Consider the following 25,167-nt stretch of genomic DNA (forward strand, 5'->3'; position numbering starts at 1 on the left):
AAGGCTACAGGGAGGTTTGTGGGTCTCAAAAGGGGCTCTGCCCTAAGTTAACAGCTACCCACTGATCAACAGTCTCTAAGACTGCTTTTAATAACAGGAATGGCAATCTTCTCTGGGCAGCAGAAAATAAACAGTGGTAACTCCTAGAGCTAAAATCATATTATGTAAAAACCACAGATCAGTACTCCTCAAGGGGAAAAAAGCCAGTATAATTTGGGGCCTTGGCATTTGTAGTTCTGCCTAAAGGCAAGTGCTTGGAAACAATTCACTGCAGAAAATGCTTTTGAACTGAACCAACCACATGTGGAAGTTTATGTTGTATGAGCAAAGGTCCCAGGTCTGAAGCACCAAATAACAGTATCAGTTGACAGTATTCATGAAGCTGACAATCTTTAACAAGTAAAAATTACCAAATTAACAATACAAAATAGAGAAAAAAGAACAGACACATTATATGAAGGTACTTCAGAGCTAATGCAACACATCCATGTTTTGCCTAATTGACTTTTAATTGATATATTTAACAATTTAGCAAAGGAACCATACCTATCCAGTTCCTCCCTCAGCTTCTGATTTTCCCCAGTGGTTATTGCATTTGATCTTCTCTCTTGTTGCAGAACCTCTCTCTCATTTTTTAAAACTAATTCCAACTCTTCCAATTCTGCTTTGTGTTTCGTTAAACTATTGTATCTGCAAAAGGAAGAACAGCATACACTCAGCTTTCATTGAAATATTTTTCTTCCTCTGGATTAATATTTTTAATAGGTAATACCACAATGATTAGAAAGCATTTTTTTTCTGGCTTTATTTCTTTCATCCACATTTATGTGGTTGAACTTCTACCAAAGCTGAAAAATTCAACACTATGCATGAAAATTCAACTTAGTATACCAGTCAGCAGAGAAGACTTTAGGAAAAGAGAAAGAAAAAGCAAAGCATTTTTTAAGGAAACAGGAACACAACTGCCAGAATCTAATTTCAATTTCAAATTCTGGTCATTTAGTAAAAGCATGAGATTCTGCAGAATGAGTGGAAACTGCACCACTAAACCGGAATCCCAGTTACAAATAATTGAGAGTGGCAAGAGTTAAAAACCTGACTAGAAAGTAGCTCCCAAAAAGCAAAAGAAAAACAGTGCAATGAGCAAGAGTTTGTTAGGGAGCCACCTAATCCATATTAAGTTATATGCATAGGTAATAGCATCCTGCACATCTACTAATCTCCTGCATATTCCTGACAGATGACGAGGTATCAATGAGTTGACAGCAAAACACCTTTAAGCAGAGGCTGACTCACCTGCTTGAGTTTTCATCAGTGAAAAAACCAAGAGCAAAACCAGTGTAGTATATGGTAGAGATAATTCCTGCTATATATGTGTATAAAATATTGTAGAATCTAAGATATGTCTGTGACCACCCTGGCTGGGAGCAGAGTCTTATGCTTATTCAATTAGTTCCCGGACAACGTTGAGATAATATCAAGTCCGTTAATGTATGAAAGAAACCTTCCTGGGCCATGACTGCCAGTTTCCTTGGAATGTCTAAATCACTCACGGGGACCTGCACCTGGGAAGAGGGGACCTGCACCTGGGAAGATTGCATCTACCGTTCTCAAGAACCAGCCTCACTCTGCTACATACGAATACAGACTCTGCCGAGGTGCTCAGAGGTGCTCAGACATCCGTCTGGACCCCTGGACCTACCTTTGTCTATTCCTGCACATGTATGGCCCCAGTTCTACATGTGAAGAGACACAAAGAAACATTCGGTCATCCCTGCCTCAGGCAGAATAAACTGTACATAAGCTGACTGCTTGAGGCATTCGGGGTGAACCACTGGGGAAACGCTGGCACTTTGTCAGTCGGATCTCGGTTCACCCAGCGCCTGCACCCGGGGCTGATGCTGTCTTGGCTGTGGTAGTTTTTCGAAATTCTATTTTTTGTTATCGATCTAATAAATCTTTGTTAAATTTTTATTAGAAATTTGGCTACTGATTTGATCATTTATAACACCAGTGTTCACATCCAGGCTTCCACTATTATTTGGTTTATATAATTTGTGCATAAACCATTCAGGGCAGGGAGATGGGGAGAGAGAGAGGGCTGATGGCATCAGCCCTCTCTTTAATTTTGATCTCTGGAATGCTAAAGTAACCGAGGTGTGGAACAACTTCCCTGATATTTGGCACATAGATTAGGCAGGCTCAGCCTCCCTGAGGTGCTACGCCACCTGCATCCAGAAAACTGAGAAGAACGGGGTGGACTGACAAAACTTCACAAGGCAGCAAGCTGTTCCCAGATCTTTTTTCCCCTCTGGTGGATTCTGTCAGAATCTGTGGCCACACAACACCAGCAGAGGCCACTGGGGCCATTGGTGCAGTCAATGTCAAAAGTCATCAGCACAATTTTGGTCACTGTAATAAAAGGGTATTGCCCCAAACTATCACATACATCTGTGTCAAAAATGGAGAAATACTCTTCCAAGCACTTTTAAAAGAGAATCTAAGTGGAAGATGCAGCATTGCTTAAAAAGCTAAAGAGAACAAGCATCTTTCTGTGACTCTCATGCCAGCAGAGATGAATGCAGAGCACAGTTACTCTGCAGTCATGAAAACTTCAAAACAAAACCAAAACCAGCAGACAGCACCAAACAGTGACTCCTGCCAACTTGTTTTTCTTTCAGGCTACCATTCCATTCATCCCAGGGTCAAATTACAGCCTGTCCCAAATTCCAGTCCATTGAAGGGCCACACAGGAAAGTACCTGTCTCCCAGACAAAAGCTGCTTTATACTACTCATTCCCACTAACAGCAGTAGAGTTTAATTAACCTTATTTATTTGTTTTCTTGCTCCATTCAGTTCTGGGACATTTCAAATTCAATGTCCATACAACAAATGGAAGAACCTGAAAGCAGAGGAAGGTTTCACATCCAGCTCCAAGAAGCATTTTAGACAAACTGTGTGCCAATGCAGAGTCTGAGAACACAAACTCCAGTCAGTCCTTTGGCAGAGAATACCATGGCTGTCTCTGCAGAAATTGCACTGTAAATTCTTTTGCTGTCTCCGTATGATAGGGCTACTCTGTTCATTTTTATCCATGCCCTCTATGTTTTAAAGAGGGCTCCTTAAGAGAGAAGCAGGATACTGGTCCAGCATTACCAGCCAGGCACAGCACCACAGGCTGCCACATTGTGCCTGAGGCAGGCCACAGCTGCTCCCCTAGTTGTTAGGTGAAAGGTAAGAAAGAGGAGAGAGACTGTCTGCAAAAATGGAAATGACTGTTCATGTCCGGAGCCCTAATGAAATCCTCAGGCAAAATCTTCTTGTAATAGAGATTCAGCCTGGAGTCTACAATTTGAGCACAATCTGTGCAACCTGACAAGCTCTACCACCAGGGACCAGGTTACCCTTCCTGGAGACTATTCAACACTCATGTTCATTTCACTTTTTAAAGCATCAGGCTCTTAGAAGAGTTTCAAAAAGATTTTCTCATACATGCGTATAGAATTCATTTTGGCTCTGACACAATCTATTCCTAGGACTGAGGAAATGTAGTCCTCTTTACTCCTTTTGGCTTTTATTCTTTTATTCTTTCTGCTGCTTTTTGAGGAGAAATACTATGGATAGATATTTGTGAATGAGACAGTTTTGAAAACACTCAGCTATGATAAAAAGTGTGAATAAGGAACCCAGAAAAATAACTACCAGGCAGCACTGGTAACATAATAATACAACTCCCTGCTATATGTAACCCTACAAAGCAGGGATTCTTTTCCCACTGTGTCTTGCAGGATTAGACTTCTCCAAACTAAGCCACAAAGAAATGCTCAGGGATCTGTTAATCATCTGTAGCTACAAAATTATTACCTTCCCTTAGTAATATGCAATATGTAAAGCAGTTTCAAAAATGCAGAAGAAGCCAGCCTGTGTGTTCACTGAGACCATCAGACAGACACCTCAAAGTCAAAAAACTGCTATTAATGGTAAATGACCCTAACATACTAATTCTCTTCTTGCTGAGCCAAACCCACACAACTGTGGTTTCCTGGGCTATGACAGGCCATTTCACTGCAGTTACAAACAACCCATTATTAAATCCCCACTGCAGTGTTAATATGTGCAGAAAGAACCAAAAGCGGTTTAATTAAGTTTGCTTAGGTGCAGAAAATATTCCGTGGTTAGAATGCTGCAGAGTGAACTACACAAACCTTTGGGACCATGGCTGTACATGTTGTTGGATGTGCACAAGCTAACTGAAGTTGCTGTGGATCTTCCTAGACCAGCTGCAATCATAGGTTTGTGTGGAAGTGTAATCCTGCCTTAAGCAACAGAATTCTGATTACAGTGCTGCCAACAGCTGAGGAAAACCAATCACCTTGGAGTTGTGACGTGCAAAGCCCATCTCCTAAACACCACACAAGAAAACTTCTTGGTTGCACTGAGCTGCTCTGGGGAAAACTTAGCAGGTGGTGCATTCTAGCTGAACTTGAAAGTGAAATATTCCATCTTAGCAGTCACAGACCTTAGTTAAAAACAAGAGGTGTAAGAAAACTCTTTTTATGCTACTCTTTCTCCCTTCTGCTCCCTCAGCAGCACATGATGGAGGGAGAACAAAATATGCACTAAAAAAGTAGCTTGTGGCTTTTTTCCTGACAACCAAATGGAGTCCTTGGACAAATCACCTTGATAAGTATCTTTTAAGACTGATTTGCTGAGGAGGATACTGCACACTTAGTACTGCCAAACTCAACTTGTTTTGAGTATAGAGAAGGCCACCATCTGCTCCCCTGCAACACCTCTCACTGGGAGTCACATCTCAGAAAGAGAGTCCAAACTGTTAATGATTACAGTGGTGACCCTCTATAGATAACCTATTCTTTGAAAAACACTTTTTCCTTAGGCTAGAGCTGCTTAGTGTTTGGTACTCATCAAGCAAAGAAAGAACACAGCAAATTGCCTTAACACACTGCAGTGTAGTAATCTCAGCAAAGCCTGAATCAATGAGAGCCATTAATCAGTCTGAGAAAGACTTGGTAAGCAGGAACAGTGTCTGTGTAATCACTTACAGCTCATTTAGTTGATAGCCAAGCAGCTGTCCTGTCACACAGCCCCAGTGGATATTTTAATCACAATAGTTTACTTCTGTACTTCATAAAAATCTACCCCACATTGTATTTGCCAGCTCCTTAGTCTTTTGGGAAGAAAAGTTTAGCACCAGTTTGCAGTCCACCATCAAGGATCACCACTAAGCTGCTCTGAACCCAACTCATGATCTTGTACAGAAATTAAATCTAAATAAAAGTGGTTTGAGGAAAATCTCTGAAAAATATAAGAGACGTCTGAGAGGTAGGCAGAGCAGCATTTTTGTAGTAGTACATTATGTGTATTGTTCAATCCATGCACAATTGTCAGAAAATGACAGTGACTAAAGACTAAACAATCAACATTTTACTGATTTCACAATTCAACTGAAGGGCCTGAAGCAAAAACTTTAGATCATGAGAACTACAAGAAAATTATTAATACATCATTATCTCATAGTTAGGTCAATATAGCTTCCTTCAGAGAGCCTCCTTTGATATGACACAGATGCCACAAGGTTCAATGATTGAAATTTCTCAAGATACACATTACTCACATATAGGTGACCTGCAGACTTTATGGTTTGAAAAGAGCTCCACACAGTAGAACTGGAGAATGTTTTTAAGGCTGGATGATGATATACCACAAATCCTTAAATGCAGTAGAAGCATTTAAGTTACATCTGACAAAGCATCCAAGATCCAAGCCCATGTTTGCTGAGTATCACCAGAGTCACCTCTGTTCTGCCACCTTTAGAGATCTAAAATCTAGAGCTTTGCAAATATTTTCATCTAATGTCCCAATGACAATAGGAATGACTAGGCACTTTTTCAGGGCAACAACTTTGTAATTTCTGTTTGTAATTGGAGACAACACTTGAAGCTAAAATTGTAACATAGGCACATTCTCACTACACAATACCCCGAGCAGTGAGCGTACCTCTCACGCAGACCTTTGTGCTCCAGATCCAGGGTTTTATGTAATGTTTTCAGGCAGCTGTGCTGATTTATCAGCCTTTCATACTCTGCAGACTGTCGTTCATGCAGTGAAGCAAGGTGTTCATGGTCCTGAAGCAATGACTCATACTCAGCTTTCAGCTGCTCCTTCTGTTTCAGTAGATTTTCATTCTCGTTCTCCTTGGCTGTCTGCTGATTTTGCAGTAAAGCATTCTGGGCCGTCAGTGAAGCACTCTGGGAGCTGAGAGTTGAATTTTCTACCTAAAGTTTTGCAAGTAAAAAGTAAGTATTACTTATCCACATCTACTGGTACATACAACAACATTTTGTACCAGCTTACACCCATATAAAGTTAGTCAAGAATGCCTACGCTTCCTTGTTGACTTAAGACATCTATGTACAATTTGGCATTATTTTGGGATTACTGCTGGCAGTATGCACCACATAAAGCTATGCTGTCAGCAGTAAGAAAATGATCACAATAACCTCTAAACTGAAAATACACTGCTTTACCAGAAGCTCTTGAGCCCAAGATGATCTGGAATACTCACAACTCAACTGCATCTCTGACAATCATGATCAGAGTTAAAAGTTACCCTGCATTTGTGTATAAGTAATGAAACTCCAGTTCACCAAAACTCAGAAACATTAACTGCACCACTGTATGTGAACAACACTCCTAACACTGTGTATGTGAGCAGTACTCCTAACAAGTCTGGTTTCAGTAGAGGATGGTGCACTGATTTTATGTAAATCAATTAGAGATGGGAAACAATTAATGAGAACAAAGAAACCCATCTCTCCATCTCTGAACGTGCAAGAGGAAGACCTTGAAAGGCGAAAGTCATGCAAGAGAAACAGAGTTAATCCAATGTTGTCCTTTGAAACTGGCCTTCTTCTCAAAGTAAGTTTTTTTTTTTTTAAATCAAGCAATTTTTAAGAGTATCTTTTCCACTGGCAACTTTGACATTTTGTCTGAAAGTCTGAAAACTGTGATTGGAGCTCATTGCTACAACACCTAAGGGAAGCTGACTTGTGTCCTCTTTCCATTTCTGCTGAGCTCTTTCACAGGCACAGCATTAACACAAAAAAGAAAAGCTTTTTTTTATTTCAGAAGTGTAGCTTCTGGAATAACACATCTGGATTTTGCTGTATTAATTTTAATTTATTCTTTCTAAATAACCACCTTATTGCTGAAGGTAGCTACCAGACATTAGCTACAGACCCAATTTCCCTTCTAGCTTGGAGAAATTCAGACCCCAAACGAAGGCTCCACCTCCTAGGCTTCATCTTTCCATCATTACATCAGCCTATCAACACAAACGTTTCATTATTGGCTGTCATCTGCTCCACAGTATGTAATCAAATCCAACCTCCTGGCACAGAGGCAGAAGGATGTTCTGACCTGGAGTTTGGCTGTCTGTGTCTGCAGGGCAGTGTTATGCTCTTGAAGGAAGACATTTTGCTTCTGTAGTGTCAGGATCTGATTGTTGAAGGAGACATTCTGTGTTTCCAAATGCTTTAGCTGTTCCTTAAGCAGCTGCTTCTCAGTATGCAGGGCTGCATTCTGAAAGAGAGATGGCATTGAAGGGGTGACAGGAAGAAAAGAAACAGCTGTCCCAATTATCTGGAGTCTGATCACAGATGAGAACCAATTAGTGATGATCATTCTGCAACAAAGGCATAAAAAAAACCTCTTTGCAGCATTAAACGAAGGTAGGACAGATGTTAACACACAGGATCAATCCCTGCAAAGATGGGACAAGATGGACACAAGATACATGAAGCACTTAAGTCCCACACAGTCCTAAGAGACACCCAAGAAATCTGGTAGACTTGGGTGCCCCAGAAAACCTATCAGATTCCTTTAAGCTCAAAAATCCAGTTTCCACCAACCCACTCAAGAGCACAAGAGAAGTCTATGAGCTAAGAGGAAACAGAAGAAGGCTTACATTCCTTTCCAGTTCAATGGCCCTGTCCTTCAGTTTCAGCAGCTCTGTGGTGGCCTCTTGGTGCCCTGCTTCCAATTTCTCATTCATTTGCTGGTTGGCAATGAGCTTCTCTGCTGAATTCCTCAGTGACTTCTGAGCATACTGCCCGTCCTGCTGAGTCTGCTTGAGTGCATCAAAGTCCTTCTTCACCTACACAATCAACAAGCAACAATCCTTCAACACTGAAGGAACTGGAATAATGCATTAATAATGATGGGATATGTCACTCCTCTCTTGCACTGACTTTCAGAGACTCAACAACCATTACCCCACTTCACAGACAGGGAAGCTGAGACACAGACAGGTGGAAGAATCCACATCTCTTGCCCTCATGTCAGGTGCCTTTAGACTCAAGCTCACAGTCACCTAACAAACAGGCTATTCTTAGGGGAGATGTTTCAACTGCAGTCTTCCTCAGCCCATGTTTCCACTAAACAAGGCAGAAAAACACAGCTATGCTAATGAAAAAAAAACATGGGAAAACAGATCTACAAAGAGCAGTTATCCAAGAAAACCCCTCCTGATGTGCTCCTAACCCAAAATTTTTTTAACGAATTTTGTGTCATTACAAAGGGACAAAAAAGGCAGTCTAGTGAAGAAAAGGTTCTTAGAAAGGATGTGTATAGGGAGGGGCAACAAGAAGAACAAACCTGCTCTTCAATTAAAAAAAAAAATCTAACCTCAAACCGAAAAATCCCCAAACATGTGAATGTGCAGAACTGCAATGTGAAAAATTAAAATTCACTTAAGGTCTTACCATATTTAGATCATTCTGTAACTGCTGGTTCAAGTTCAGAAAGTCTTTCACTTGAGCTTCCAGCATTGCAATCTTCTCCTCTTTCACAGCTAGAGTTGATTTTAGTGCTGATTCAGTCTTGCTTTCCAGAACCTTGTATTTTCTGAAAAACATGGTAATAGCTTTCTGATGTCTGCCACTAGGATATGAGCCACCATCTAAACAGCAGACTTCACCTTCACCTGTTCCCAATCTCACTACATCTTAAATTATACATGCCTGCTTCTTCAGGAAAATTATTTCCTCTACTGCTGCAGATTACTACTGATAATATTATAACTAGGGAATTCACTTGTGGAAAATCCAGTCAATTTTAACAGAGATTAATTCCAGCATGGTTCTACAGAAATATCAAAGAGTTACAAAACTTGAAAGAAAATAAGTTTCTCTCTTTTCCCCATAATTACACTACAGAAAACTCTTCATATGGCTCTTTTGTAGATTCTTAACAAGGAGGAAGATCCACAGTTTAAAGATTCCTACAAGATGGGTAGGTTTCTCTAAGTAGGTCTTACCAAGAAGCCAATATACACACAGGTTGTTGGGATTGTCTGTTCATTACTATAGGACTCACAAAGGAAATCCTTGCCATCAGATATTTCTTAGGCAACATCTATGTTTATATAAACAGGTATCTAGACCATCAATTACATGAAGTAATGACAGACACTGTTTAACAGACATTCTACATGAAGAGAAATACACACTGAAATAGCTACTCAGCTACTCTGCTGGGGAGTACAGAGGAACTGCAGTAACACTGCTAGCTTGGGGACAAAGTGGCATTTCTTCCTTCCACCCAAGAAAATGTTTTGCAAAACTTACAGTATCCTGCCAAGCTTGCCTCATAAAAATGTGGTTTATGTCCAAAACTGTTAAGGGTAATGGCAAGGAGGCAGATGAGAACCAAAAAGAAAGACAAAGGGCTTCAGTTAGGCTGAGTCAAAAGAAGGACTGGAAGAGCTCTGTTTCCTTACGTGTCATCATTGCCATTATCATCCTCCAGCAGCAGCTCTTTGTTCAATCCCATCTTCTCCAGTTCCTGGCTCAGTTTGTCCAGCTCACTAGACAACTTTTGACTCTTCAGCTTCTCCAGGACCAAATCCTGAAACAGCATTAACACAATTACTTGCTATGCAAAGGATGGTGATAATTATCCAGCACTATACATGTTTTTAAGTGTACTGAAAAATTCATTGGATAAAATCCTAGTTTCAAGTAGGTCAGTTAAAATTCTTCCTCAGTGACAGCTCAGTGCAGAATTAAACTGATTGGTTTTATTTATAGGTCACTTGAAATAAATCTGCAGAATGCTTCTTTTGGCCTTTGTTTCACTCACTGTACTGAACTACTTCTGCCAACACTGGCTTTGTGCCTGCCTGCTGAAGGAGGGGATGTGCAGGCCAGGAGACACCACCCCATCTCTGTGCCACACAAGGACTGTGCAGGGCAGGGGACACCAGCAGGGGGAGTTTCCATCTCTCAGCTAGGACAAAAAGCCCTGCCAGCACCGGTGCACACTCAGGAGCAAAAGGACTTCAGTATGGGAGTCTCCTGAGGTACTGTAGCTATGTTATTACCAAGGGTTGTGGTAACAGGGTCAGCAGTGAATAATGCACTGAGTTTCTCACATATGGTAAATGCTTTGCTGTTGTGCCAGTAAAGTGGTCTGTGTGGAAATGGCCTGGGTAGATGTAGTGCCACCAGCACTTCTAAAAAGGACAGATTATTTTTGGTGCATAGCTAGATATGAAGATCCCTACCACTCAAAATTCTCTGAAATACAAATGCACCATAGAGATCTACATTGCTTGTGTTTCTGCTAAAAGTTTTCTTAAACAACACATGAAGAACAAAAAAGCTACTGAAGAACTTTAAATTAAAAAAAATTATCCTGAATGTCTAACAGAATCAAGAATAAAATTTTATAAAAATACTTTGTCAAACTGTAGGTATTCAATAGTCCTCTGACATCACAAATTTAGCCATGAATTCATTCACACGGCAAGGTAAAAAATATGGTTGAGGTCAGTGCCAGTCCAGTGATCTGTAAAGAGGTCCCTTTAACATCCATCCTTCTGCAGGATCTATAGAAAATAACTAAAGAAAAGAAGATGGGCTATTATATGGGTGTGCACCACTGGAAATCTGCAAAATCTGAGAATGGAAAGATTATAGAGGAGCCTTCTCAGAAATTATATTGTTTTAATAATTTTTAAGGAAAGTTGGATAGAAACATAACTTGGGACTGTGTCAAGTGTTTCTGACAGACTTTTTTTCTCCTCCTCAAAATTACATTAATGCTTCAAAATTGAAATAAAACTAAACCTTGAAGTAAGCAATTGCTTACTATATTAATCTTGCTAAACTTATCTATTTCACTGAGCTACTGTAGCACAACCCTTTTTCATTTTAATAGTCCTTCACAGGAAACCTGGTGCTGGCAGGACAACAGCAGCCAGGACAGGCAATGAGAGCAAGCTGCAATAATCTGAATCTGCTCATAGGCCACTTGTAAGAGCGCCAGGCTCTAGCACACACATCCTCAGATTGCCCATGTCCTAATGCCTGGCACAGGGAGAGATCGCTGCTGCTTAGGCACGCTCTCATCCAGCAGGGAAACATTTGGGGAAAGATGCTGTAAGGTAGCTGTAAAGCAAAATCTTGGTGCAGCTGGTTTAGGTTGCTCATTTGGGATGGTTTTGTCTCAGAAGAGGGAAGAGGGATGTCTCTGTGTCCTCAACAAGTGCTAGACATTTCTAGGCCTGAGAGTCAATCTCCCCCAGTGGAGCTCTCAAGTTAGCAAAAAATTTTGTAGCCACGGTTAGAGGAAAGTATCAAAGTCTTTGGTTAACAGGCACCACATAAGAGCTGTTGTAAAATTTTATTCTGCATGAAAAAAAGATGTAATTTAGAGACTGTATTGTGGACACAAAGTGGACACTGCACAACTGCACCAAGTGCAGTTCTTGGCCTGTTCCACTTTCCAAGGCAACACTTTCAAATGACTGTGAAGGCTGTGTTAAGGCTGTGAAGATCTCCTGTGGGACAGAGATATATCCCTTTAGTAGTTCACTGAGCTGAAAAAACAAAAAACAGCAGCATAGAACCCAGTAGAATTAACTTGCTTACCTCTCTCAGTGTAGCTAGTGTTCTCTTATCAATTGTAACTTGCTTTAGGAGGTCTTTATTGTCCTTTTCAAACTCTTTCAGTTTACAAGATGACTCTCTGAATCGAGCAATTTCCTTTTCTAGTGTCTTGTTTTCCTTCTCAGCGACTGCTAGCTTTACTGTACTGTCATCCAAAATAGCATCTTTCAGCTCCACTTGCTGCCAAAGCCGTTTGGTTTCTTTCTCTAGCATTTTTTTGTCTTTTTCTAGCTGAGACATTCCTTGTTCTAGGGCTTTATTTTCCTTTTCTAAGCTCTCTAGCCGTTTGGCAGAAACCTTTAGCTCTTCAAGGTTCCTCTGGAGGACCTGATTTTCACTCTCCATTCCTTGAATTTCTTTTTCTAATTCCTGGATCTTTTTACTGCTGTTCTCCACAATTTGCTGAAGTCTCTGGTTTTCAGAACTGATACTCTGATAGCTTAGCTCCAGCCTCTCTGATTTCTTGTTCATTGCTTTTAACATTTCCACATTCTTTCTTAAGTCCTCTTTCTCCCTCTCCAAATCTTTATTTTCTGCTTCTATTTGTGCCATTTTTGTGCTAGTAAATCTCATGGTCTCTACCACTCTTCTAAGCTCCAGATTTTCTTCATCCAATTGCTTGTTGTCCCTTTCCAGGTCACTAAGACGGATGGAAATATTTTGTAATGTGTCCAAGGATTTTCTTAATTTCCTATTTTCCACTTCCAGATCACCATTCTCTTGCTCAAGAACTTCCACTTTTTCTGTCACTATTTTCATCACTGCTGCCTTTTTTGTGAGCTGTTCATTTTCCCTCTCCAGCCGGTGGAGCTCTTTTTCCATTTCTTCCACTCTTTCCACTTTTTCTCTAACCTGGTCAAAATCTTTTTGCAATTGTTTCTTCTCAAATTCCAGCTTGCTCAGTTTGCTACTTGTCTCAGTTACCGTTTCATGAAGGATTTTGTTCTCTTTTTCAATATCTTTCACTCTTGCCTCGCTGCTCACTTGTGATCTTTGTCTCAGGGATAGGACAACTTGATTAAGGTGATCATTTTCTTGTTTAAGGTCCTTTATCTACATAAACATTTGTGCAAATGTTACTTATCTACTTACAAGTGTGGTACAAATTAGTCCTAAAGCAGAGAGATGACTGTTAACAAATCATATCATATCAAAATCAATTTAATCCAAGACAAATTTCTCAGCAAATTATTGACTTGGTAACCAAGAACCCAAACTCTTAAAAAATTTATTTTAATAAATTAAAAACTGTGCTACATTCCTGCTACCATCCAAGAAGGCAGGGGCAGAAGGAGAAAGCAGACAGAGGACCTTCAGAGAACACCTTGGAGAAGATGCTTTGTTACAAATCATTATTAATAGAGGGTATCTTTCAATCTAGGTTTCTCTTCATCTTGGGGACCTGAAGACTGAAATTATCTCTGGTAAGGTGCCAGGAACCTCACAATACTTGAAAATGTAGAGCAGTTACAGATGTCATTAAAGACACACTTCCTGTAAGGACAGTACACTTACCCCACTGGTCAAATTTCAGCTGATGCAATTGTAATTTAGACTGCAATTTGCATTTGATTTTTATACTAGACAACATCCACACAAATCAGGCCTAGACCTGAAAAAAACCACAAACTACTCTTTTTTAACAACTGGGAATATTTCCGGTTTCACTTCCTGCCCTACTTTCAAACCATCTATTAATTCCTGCCACAAAGAGTCTGTATTTGTTCTAAATAAAATATAAGACTTTGTTGTAAAGTGCATTTTCCTAGGGAGAAGTCTGGGTAAAAATTCTTCAAGCTGAAATGAACTACACAAATTAGACATTTTGCTATTTAATTTTCACCTCACAAAAACTTAAGAGTAGATTTTAATACAGATTGAGAATATTCAGACCAGTCTCTAATGATCTGTGTCTGTATTTTTTTAATTTGTCAAATCAGTGCAGATGATACTTGCACAAACCTGTAATAGGAGAGTTTTCAAGCATTGCACATGAACTGCAGCACAGTGGTTAAAGCTGAAGGGCAACTAAAACGTCAATCTAGAAAATATAAATACTTTCTCAGCATCTCTTTTAAATAGAGCAAAAAGGCTGAGTGGCTAAATAACCTCAACCAAACCAATCATGCCATACAGGTGGTAGAAGATCAACCTTCAGCAACAAAATGGGGATTTATCTGCACATCCTGAAACCAGTTGGTATTCCATTTAGTAAGATCCAAGGGCTTTTTTCACTCAAGGGGGAATGTCTGTTCATATAATAGCCTAAAGATCCCCTTATGGTAACAAGAGCAGGAATCAGCAAAACATGCTGGGCTTTTCACTTGCAGAAGATTTTAACCTAGATTTGAACAAGTTCAACCTGCACTTAATAGCTCTCAATTTGCCTTATGTCCCTGAGAGAACCAGAGGCTGTAAATGGCATCACTGAATTACCATTACTGAGCACATGTTGTTATATTACATTTGAGAAATTCGCACCTGTCTGTCTTTGTCAGCTTTTAGAGTCTCCATGACAACTTGCAGCTGCTCTTTATCTTTTATCAGCTCTTCACTCAAGGTTTCCAAATCTTGATTGCTTTGCTTCTCTTTTTCAATTTGATTTTGCAACTTCTCAATCTGTGTGAAGAGAACACACCAAAACACATCAACCACAGCTGGACACAAGGACTGTCTGCATTTTAAGTCATTTTGAAGACCTGAGAGAAATGAGATGGGGACTATGGCTAAAAGATTAAATCCCTCTCTCCTGCAGTTACCAGTCTCAGAGGAGAAAATGGACTGTCTTGTTTTTCTCACAGTGCTAAGAATCTTCTTCATGCCTTTAAAGATCAGAGCATATAAGGCACAGCAGTAAGAAATGTTTAGTTCACCTGCCCGCTGAATGCCCCATTGTGCCCCTGTCAACAGGAATTAAGTTTCTGGTGCTCCCCTTCCTGAGGAACTTGCCTCCTCCTAGCCTCTCCATCACTGATGGTCTTACTGTACCAGTTAATGCAGGCAGTTATTAAGACACTTCAGTGAGCAACAGCACTAAAAGACCAAAACTCCAACCTAAAACAGGAAGAGAGGAAAAACACTAAAGCACTTGGGTGACCAAGTTCATGCTCCCACTCCCTGTGTTCTGTTCTGTGTTCTCTCTTCCCCAGCAGGTGAAAATACTCCATTTGAAAGATTTGTGAATAAGGCTCCAGTCCTACAACAAATAAAGTTTTCTTATTATTCATTTTGAAAGCTGTACTTGTAATGCATGAGAAGCAGAAAAGCAGTAGCTCTTCAGTACTTAGAACCAAGAGGTTCTGGGAACTGTACTCCCCAAGCCAGGAAATAATTCCTTTTTAAACTTGCAAAGTACTGTGAGCACCTACAGCTCTGCACAAGTATCAGCTCATTTTTGTTTTGGTATTATCAACTCTGCCAAGAGTGAAAATGTCAATGAAAGGGGTATTAAACCTAATTCTTCCAAGTGGGAAATAGCTGGAGGCTGGGCTCTGCCTATGTCAACATGCCCCTCATTACAGGAAGTGTTTAAACAAGCAGGGGCTGCCCAGATTGGAGATAAGGAGGGCTCAGCAGCCAGAAATGTAACCATGTGGAGGTTCATTGGTCTGAAAGGAGCTGTTCACAGAAAGCAGCAACAAACTCAGTAGCTCACCAATAGCTGATCGGCATCTGCACTTCCCAGAAAACTGGAGGCAAGTAAGACATTACTATTTACAGCTCTTTTCAGTAAGTCAGAAAGGCAGAGACAAAAGACAGGTACTTTGACTGCTACTACTTGAGTGTGCCCGAAAGGAGGGTTTTCTACTACCAGCTCCTCTGAAAACCTTGTAAAAAAGGGAAAAAAAAATGTACATAACTACTTTTTATAGCATCTCCTCTGGTGCTACTTGAATAATCTTGCTTCAGTTACATGATCCCACCAACCACTAGATCAGCAGATAAACAAGCATAATCAAACAACAATTTTTGAAAGTCTCAGACAATGGATGAAATCTCAGCTCAGTTAAACAACTTTAGGGAGACAGGATTTTACTATGGATATCTCAGGAAATTTACCAAAAGAACCCCAAAGACATAAAACATTTGAGAAAAATTCTTCTTCATCTCTTGCCCTCTGACTTACACATGCTTGACTTTAACACTCCTCCAGAGGTCTTGCACTCTCCCCTGCCCACTGTAGCAAACATTTTGCAACAAATCTGAGACTTGGCCTATTATTTCCCCTGGCACACCTCACTGTATTCTAATTGAAGGGAATCACAACTGTTAGCACCAATACAGTGCCATAACAGGAGGTGCCACAGGAATTTGCCTGGGACAAAGCCAGAGGCTGATCACAGTTGTTCAAGTGACTTAAATTGCAGTACACCACAGGTATCTGCTGAGTGCTTTCTATGCCTCCATCTCCAGTTTTAGGCATGTAAATTAGAGCTGGATTGAATTACTTATACAGAACAGGTCATAAATAGAAGTGTGGAAGGAAAATTAGAGTAAACAGAATCTTTGCAGTATTCCTTTTTCACAAAAGAAAGAAAAAAAAAAAAAGCAGAACTGATCTCAGCTTAGAAAATGAATCTCTGCAGAAGATGGAATGATCCAGTGCTGGATACTGCCTTCCCTAGCAGAGAAATGGGCTTGTTACAATCTAGGAATCCACAAGCAGTATTTCTTATGTAGGTGCTTCCCTCCCTTGTTCTTTAAAGGATTCAGCTAGCTCACAGGCAAGCCAAACAGAACTGAAATCATTGCATCAATGTCTCACACACACAGGTTACAGAAGTAATGGAAAAAGGAGAAATGAGCCTTATATTGTGGATAATTTATGAATGGTAGGAATGTGGAAAAATCCAACATGTAAATGTTTTATACTGTAGAGTAGGAAGCATCCTTTTTTTCCCAGCAGCAGTTGGCTCAATTCATCAGACCTGAGGAATCAAGTAACTAGTCAGACAAAAATAAGGCTGGTAGTTGGAGGTGAACTGGAGCAGTGTATTTCACAAGGACAAGGACTGAAGTGGCATTTGAGCTAAAGGTAATCAAAGTTAATAACAGAGTGCAACACATGTACATGTAAGTAAAATTAAAAAATGATGACCTACATGCTTGTTACAAAGATGGAAAGAGCTGAGGTCTTTACAGACAGAGAGAAACACTAAAGAATTTGTAACAGCTAAGAGGACAAGAAAAACCGGCCCAGGACTCTGGACAGCAAGAAAGACATTTAAAATATACTAACCTGAATTCATCTGTGTAATTGATTTGATTTACATGTAAAAATTATTTAACTTTCAAAAAACAAAAATAGTTCAATGTGACCATGGCTTCCTTTCTGTGAGACAACAGAGAGGGACACAATCAACAGTACAATCTGACAGGGGCAAACAGGCACTAAAAACCAGCTTTTATTTAACAGGAACAGTCACTTTTTCTTACTATGACGCACATAAGCAGGCAGTGAAGTAGAAGGCATTAAATAAAATTATTAGAATTTAATTGCATTAGAATGCAATTAAATAGACAGGACCAAAATCATGGTCAGTCTTATGGGGATCATGAGTGAACTCCCTGAAAACTCTCATCATTCAGGAATGCTGCACAGCCCTTTGTGCACTGTGTTTAAAAAATCTGAGAGCTCCATTTGCTCCTGTGAGCAAATTACCTTTTTGCTAAGCTGCTGATTTTCCTTTTCCAGTTCCACAAACTTTAGGCTGCTCTCTCTGGAGGTCAAGGAGGCATCTCTCAGCTCTTGGATTGTGTTCTGCAAGCTCTGATTATCCTTCTCCAGCTTCAGTATTCGACTCGAAGCACATTCATTCAACTCAAACACAAAGGACTTTCTGGCTGTTGAAACATGAGAAGCAGAAGGTGGCACTAATCAATTCACCAATGTCTCCTTCTGAGGTGCACAAGATCCACTTGGATGAAGATTATTGCTGTCAGTCTTACAATTTCAGCTTGACTGCTAAGTAAATACTTGGTTAAAAACAGAACTCATTATCACAGACAACCATTAACACCTTCAATAAATAGAGTACTATCTGAACAGCCAGCCATTTAAAAAGTTGCTTACTTTCTTAATTCATCTTAAATTTGCTTTAGTCATGTAGGGAGCATGTCTAATATTAGTAACAAAATATACTGTGATACTATCTCATACTTTCATCATAGAAATAAATTGAGGCAGAAAGTAAACCCCTGCTAAGTTCTTGCTAAAATAGCAAGGTGGTGCACTTACAAGAGCTAGTGAAAACTCAGGTATTCAATCACATTCAGTTATAGAAAAGATTCTTACAAAAGAGAATTCCAGTGCTTATCTTTATAGCTTCTTCATCAAGAGTATGCTGAAGCACAGAGAATAATTTACTACTAGGTATCCAGGCACGGGACACCCATCATAATGCTGATCTGAGAAGTGTCTGAAGTTGAAATCTCAGAACTAAATTTATTCAAGTCTTAAAACAGAGTTGTTGTTTTACTCAATGCTTGTAGATCAAAAGTCTCACTACCTCTCAGCCTCAAATCCGTCACCTGAGCCTCACTGCTCTCTTAATTTCTCTGCCCAGCATTTGAATAATTACAAGAGCAACCTTCTTGTACACATGAAATAATTGCTACCCATCACCTCAAAATCACATTTCACATGAAATTGACTTTAACACTGTCTTTAAACCTAAGAAAATTAGTAACTCCTTCTAAATAAGCACTATGGCATACTGAGTACTTTAAGCTGGCAACTTTCTGAGATTGGTAAAATTCTGTTTGTCTCTTTTGCAGAGCACCACCTGGAAAGCTTTGGTCAAGTGAAGACTCAAATACTTAACTTTTACTAACTAAATACTCCAGTTGAGTTCTGTTCTGAAGTGAAGTCCACCTAAATTACTTTTTCTCATGCTTATTTTTTAAATTATTTTTAATAAAAAAATACCAAATTAGCTGGTAAAATCTTCTATCTGCCACCTTTGCAGACTCTACTTGATAGCCAGGAATGAGATTTTCTAGAAGAGTTTTGCAGTCTGACTCTATTTGTACAAAAAAGCTGCATTCAGAACAGCAACATGGATTGAAATAAAACTTCTTACAGAGAATTATTGTAAAGTCAGAACAGCACTTCCATTAAATCAAAGTCCAAAGTTATGTGTTCTTTAAAAAAAAAAAAAAATCCACTTCCTTCACCATTTTATTTTCCTACTGAATACAAATTTATGAATGCTCTCAGTTCCTCATTCTTTTTCTTTGGTTAATCAGAGAGCTTCTGAAGCTCCAGTGCTAAAATGCTACACATCAGTGCAGTGCTAAATCACTCAAGCAAATTTTTAAAGTTATGTTTGATAGAAATTAGTTAATAAGAGGTAACTAGCATTCCTCCTTTGATTACATCAACAGTGAAAGCAAATCAGGAAGGGAAGAAAACTTGGTATTTTAAACGGGCCATAAAATTTAGATATTTTTATATTTTCCTGAAATACTCTTGATGAAAATTTTTAAGTTTGGAGAGAACTGTGTTTTTCCCCCCACTAACACAATGAGCAATGTTGTTGATTACACAGAAGGAATAATAGAGTGACATTCATTTCTCATGCTAACATAATCTGCTTTGCAAGATTATTATTTAGAAGTAACAATTAACTAGTCATTAATCTTAGTGAAGAGAACTCAGATCCTAGACAGCAAGAAGATTTCACAATTGGTGTAAGCCACACACGCAGCTGTTTTACAAAACAAAGCTATTCTAGATAGTTTCACTGAAAACTTAACATCTGCTCACTCTAATTTATTCCTTTGTTTTCAAGTTCAACTGTTCCTGGCTCACAAAGCCAAATATGCAAATCTTAGCAAAATAAGGTGAATACTCAATACTCAAAGCTGCATGTTGAATTAGAAGAAATAGCTTATATTTCCCAAGTTCCACTTAGAATTGTTATTTAGGCTGCTGTAATAGACAGAAGAAATGCTAAACACAGGAACCAATGCTAAAACCTGTCCAGTGAAGAAAGAATAAGCTGTTTGTGATAGCTACGGAAATCAAATCAACCACTCCAAAAAAAAAAATCAGCCAGTTATTTTAACTGCACACATTTTTCAGTATCTTGTAAAAATAAATGACTTCAGCATACATTACTTCCTGGGACTTAAAAGACCACATAACTGTCTGTATTAACTGTACTAAAGAATACTAAAGATCACAGACTCCACCCAACCATTCAGTTAGAAATATTCAATGTGACATTTCTGCTGTGTCGTTTGCAAAGCTTTCTTTATTTTTTAATTTTTATTAAAGTGTAATACTTAAAAGTCATTCTCTCAGTGATGAACATAACAAAAGGAAAACATTTTGATGCTTTCAAAAGAGAGTCAAAGGAAGAGGAATACATTTTAAAAGTTCAAAAAAGGAAGGTCAAAGTCAAGTGTCTGAATGAGAGAAGCTTTCCAATCTTGGATTCAACTTCTGTTCCCAGTGAACCAATCTGTTTATTCTGAAACAGATCACAAACACCACAGCTACCACAGGTGGTACTCACTATCTGCAAGATCAGTGCTTTTAGACAGCTGTTCTAGTTCCCAGCCTAGGTGTGCAGACTCGTTCATGCTCTGTTTCTGTGCAATCTCCAAGACCATGTTCTCCTCCAGCAGCTCCTCAATTCTCTTCTTGTCTGTGTCCCGGTCCTGTGCAAGACACACGTGAATGAAAGTGTGATCTCTAACATTGCAGGCTGAGCTGCTGCAAGCACAGTGTATGCTGAGGGTACAAGAATCTCCTTAAACACTGGGGTTTTATAATGAAATACATCTTCAGCACTACGTGTCTGCAGTGGGCTACCTGTATGAGCCACAGAAAGCAAAGCCCAACTGGCCCCGTTTAGCACCAGCTCTGGTCCATGATACATTTGGAGAGAGGGGAATGGCAGTGAGAACTCACTGGGTGATGACAGGGCCACTGCAAGCCAGGACTAGTATGGCAGACCGGATTCAAGATGTCTCCAGAGCTAAGCTCTTCAAAAACATGCATCATCATGCTCTGACACACTGGAAGTTCTTCAGATAGAACCTTGAATTCTGCAGAGCTTCAACTCATCACATCAAACTTGGACACAGTCATATAGATAAGCAAGTAACACCTGCCTCATAATTTGAATCCTAACTCCTGAAAACAGACCTGGAGAATGAATCTACTGCTGCTTCTTGTGACTATTTGGGCCACTTGCTTTTGTGGGAACTGAAATGCTGCCTCAGTGGTTCTCAGCTTTTCAGAAACCAAAACTCAAAATTTTATCAAGTCACCAGAAAAGTATGCAAAATCTCCAGCAACTTTGGAGAAGCTGAGCATTACATGATCTTTATAATATCCTGAATCATAGAATCATAAAATGGTTTGGGATGGAAGGGACACTAAAGGTTGTGCAGCTCTTACCAAGGGAAGGGACACTTCCCACTAGACCAGGTTGCTCAAAGCCCCATCCAACCTGGCCTTTAACACTTCTAGGGATGAAGCACCCACAACTTCTCTGGGAAACCTCTTTCAGTGCCTCAACACCCTCACATTAAAGAATTTCTTCTTCCTATTATCTAATCTAAACCTACTCTCTCTTAGTTTGAAGCCATTCTCTCTTGTCCTATCACCACATGCCTCTGTAAAATGTCTTCCACCATCCTGCTTTAGGCTCCCTCCAGGTACTGCAAGGCAGCAATTAGGTCACCCTGGAGCCCCCTCTTCTCCAGGCTGCAAAATCCCAATTCTCTCCGCCTTTCCTCACAGGACAGGTGCCCCATCCCTCTGATCATCTTGGAGACCCTCCTCTGGACTTGTTCCAATAGGTCCATGTCCTTCCTGTGCTGGGACCCCAGAGCTGGATGCAGCACTCCAGGGGGGTCTCAGCAGAGCAGAATGGAGGGGCAGAATCTCCTCCCTCACCCTGCTGATCATGCTGCTTTGGATGCAGCCCAGGACACATTTGGTTCTTTGGGCTGTGAGTGCCCATGGTTGGGTCATGACCAACCTCTCACCCAGCAGCACCCCCAAGTCCTTATCAGCAGAGCTGCTCTGATCTGTTCATCCCCACCCTGTGTTGATACCGGGGGTTGCCTGACCCAGGTGCTGCACCTTGAACTAGATCTTGTTCAACCAACCACATGAGATCCCCATGGGCCCACTGCTTGAGCTTGTCCAGGTCCCTCTGGGTGGCCACCCCATCCTTCAGATGTGTCAACCACACCACTCTGCTTGGTGTCACCTGCAAATCCACTGACAGTGCACTTGACCGCTTTGACAATGTCATAAATGACAGAGATATTAGGTAACACTGGTCCCAGTATGGATCCCTGAGGGACACCCCTTGTCACTGATGTACATCAAGATTTAGTCATCCCATACAGCATCCTCCACATTTTTATTTCCAACAGAACCAGTTGAAAATCCTCTATAGATAAACTCCAAGAATTCAAATCATGATGGGATAAGAGGAGGACTGTTAAGTAAAATACAAGAGATAAAAGAGTACTTATTATTTCTAGTGGGTTTATGAAGTCCAATGTTGCTTTTTGTTTGTAGGCAATAGTCTTCTACTTACTACCTTTCCTTATTTATGAAGCAATAAAACGTATCTCTGATTTACACATAAAGCAATTCTAGAATTTTGTGTCTTTTACAGTGGTAATGGATTCTTAAAGACTCTGCAATGGCTGGGGATTTTGTTTCAAACAAGAAAGACTATTAACTACAGTAGATATAATTTCCTAATCTAAGAAACTTCTACTTAAACAGATTTTAATATCTCCATTAGCAAAATGTGTGAAAGCAGACCTTACTATAAAATTGTGATATACCTTCTGCATAAAAAACCTTCAGTCTCATACAATGTAGCATTGGCAATAACTACACTGTTAACATTGCACTATTTCAAGAATTCATGTGCAGAAAGTTCAATCTAAAAACCTCTTCAAAAGCACTATTGATTTATTTGCCTGCATCTACCAGTTTCTGTGACTTGATTTTGTAATGTAAAGATAAAAATGGAAGTTTAAAAAATTAGCATAATGAAAAAGTGCATACCAGCTCTACATCATGAAGTTTGGATTTCAACTGCAGATTTTCCTTCTCTAATTCATGCAACTTATCACCACGAGCTCTTGCCATGGTTAGCTGTTCTTCTAGCATGGCTTTTGTTTCAATTAATACAATGTTGTCTTCTCTTAATTCCTAGGGAAAAAAAGTAACATTATTAATTTCTTACTGACTTTTCATGGACCAAGTGATTTTAATGAAGTGACATTGCAAAAAAACAAGAAGGAAATCTGACATGTTTGTTTCGTAGAAAGACTTTTACTTAATATTTTAATGAGAGATGATAGTATTTTTTATTACCTTTGAGTCACTATACAAGTAAATCTAATATTTCTTAGAGTTTTTTCCTGAATTTTACAAGCTTGACAGTTTCTTTGCTTTATATGAGGCTAGATCAAAAGGTGCACAGAAAAGAGCAACTGTTCAATTCCACTGTTATAATTCCTTTGCCAATTCATCATAGTTCCTTGTTTTCCCAGCTTCAAAACAGATTATTTACTTTCAAGGGATGGGGTACAGTATCCATCAACACATTCAAGATCCACATTCCTGTTTCAGTACACTCATGTGCAAATGTCTGTTAAATAAAGTTTATCTCTCTCTCTCATGAACAGAATTTTAATTCACTTGAACAGCAGAAGTTGTTTTATACTTAACACTTTATCACTTAACACTCCCTGCCACTTCCCCACTAAACACATGAGCATGAACTGCACAAGCCATGACACTTACTCATTACAGCTTCTGGATCTGGTTTTACTGAGTAGAAGTTTAATTTATTCCTTTGTTGTAGCCACAGCATTAGAAACAGGTGAATTATACTGCACTGCAACTGCTCCTTGCAAACAGCAAATCAAATGAAACTCTGCTCATTCAAGTATCTTATTCTGGAAACATGAAATAGCCAAAGCACTAAATCTGGCCATGAAATGTTGGTCATGTTTTAAACACATTTATCAAAAATGTCTCATTTTAAGCTATAATACCTCACTGCTAGCTTTTACTTTAGTTGATCCTCAGATAAGTCTTGAATCCAAGACGCATGTTCTATGGCAGGAATTCATCAGCATTTCAAGATTAAATGGATATAGTAAGGAATTTTCCCCAGATGAGTTACAACTGGGCAAGAAGCAGACTGAATCTCTACAGAAACTTCATCATTCTCTCCCCATCCACTCTGCTGTTCCAATGAAATATACAAAACCAGAAAATGTGCAAACAGGACAAACTGCTAGACAAGTTTATTCCTGGATAACTGACTTCAAATGTGATGTCTCTGCTGACACAGTGTTCATGTCTGGTCTCTCAGACCACAAACATCCAAACCAAGTAGATTCCTGAAAGATCACGAGGCATGAGCAAATCACTTTCACAACTTAATCAGTTACTATCTTCTCATTTTTGGGGTGTAATCAGCCTTAAGAAGCCTTATATAAGCTCTTTTATTTAAAAAGCAAACAGAAAAGAAGGAAAAAAAGACAGATGTAAAGAATGAGTTAAGAGTGTCTGATGACAGCCACTCCCCCTGCCTTTTGGTACTACAGGGGGCCATCATTTAAAGACCTTTCATAATCATAGTTGTTTGTTGCAGCTTGACTGTATATGGTATAATATGGAAAGTCTACCTTATGCAGTACCATACTGCCCTTGATCTCTCAGTGGGTCAGCTACCAACTTGCAAATCATGAGAGAAAAAATTTCCCTACTATAGTAGCATTAAAAGGACAAGTATGTCAGTGTTTGTGAAGAGGTTCATCTTCAATTAAAATGTCTGAGTATGCTAGTAACTAAAATAACAATACTGAAACACTAAGGTTACAGAACCTGCATTTTGGGCCAAGTCTGATCTAACAGGGTCACTTCAGGGTGGGCAAACTTAAAAGGTTGACACTGAACAGATGACAGACCAGAAGAAGTACATGGCACAAAAACTGCTGGGTGTTATGGAAGCTGCCAGAATATCTGTAATGAAACAGCAATGTGCCAAGAGTTTACTTTGCTAGATCACCACACTCAATCTGGACCACAGCCCTAAGAACTGAAGTGGTGTCTGACCTCAAAGACATGACCTCATAACTATCCTTAAAATTGCCTACCAAGCAAGAACCAGTTATTTTAGTGTCTCATCAAGA

At 39.6% G+C, this 25,167-nt stretch overlaps 1 protein-coding gene across 1 annotated transcript in view; it reads right to left on the bottom strand.

The window, feature by feature from the left end:
* Window positions 1–25,167, bottom strand: part of CCDC88C (coiled-coil domain containing 88C) — a 96,568-nt gene that overhangs the window by 14,757 nt on the left and 56,644 nt on the right. Inside the window, exons 11-21 of the mRNA XM_066551852.1 lie at window positions 23,024–23,170; window positions 20,496–20,640; window positions 17,636–17,817; window positions 14,455–14,592; window positions 11,956–13,026; window positions 9,801–9,928; window positions 8,785–8,926; window positions 7,989–8,177; window positions 7,442–7,603; window positions 6,020–6,297; window positions 547–690 (exon numbers count right to left, since the gene is read on the bottom strand). Coding sequence (XP_066407949.1) covers window positions 547–690; window positions 6,020–6,297; window positions 7,442–7,603; window positions 7,989–8,177; window positions 8,785–8,926; window positions 9,801–9,928; window positions 11,956–13,026; window positions 14,455–14,592; window positions 17,636–17,817; window positions 20,496–20,640; window positions 23,024–23,170 — 2,726 coding nt within the window. The remainder of the gene's footprint in view (window positions 1–546; window positions 691–6,019; window positions 6,298–7,441; window positions 7,604–7,988; window positions 8,178–8,784; window positions 8,927–9,800; window positions 9,929–11,955; window positions 13,027–14,454; window positions 14,593–17,635; window positions 17,818–20,495; window positions 20,641–23,023; window positions 23,171–25,167) is intronic.

This window comes from Molothrus aeneus, chromosome 6, assembly GCF_037042795.1.
Source record: "Molothrus aeneus isolate 106 chromosome 6, BPBGC_Maene_1.0, whole genome shotgun sequence".
Taxonomy (NCBI): domain Eukaryota; kingdom Metazoa; phylum Chordata; class Aves; order Passeriformes; family Icteridae; genus Molothrus; species Molothrus aeneus.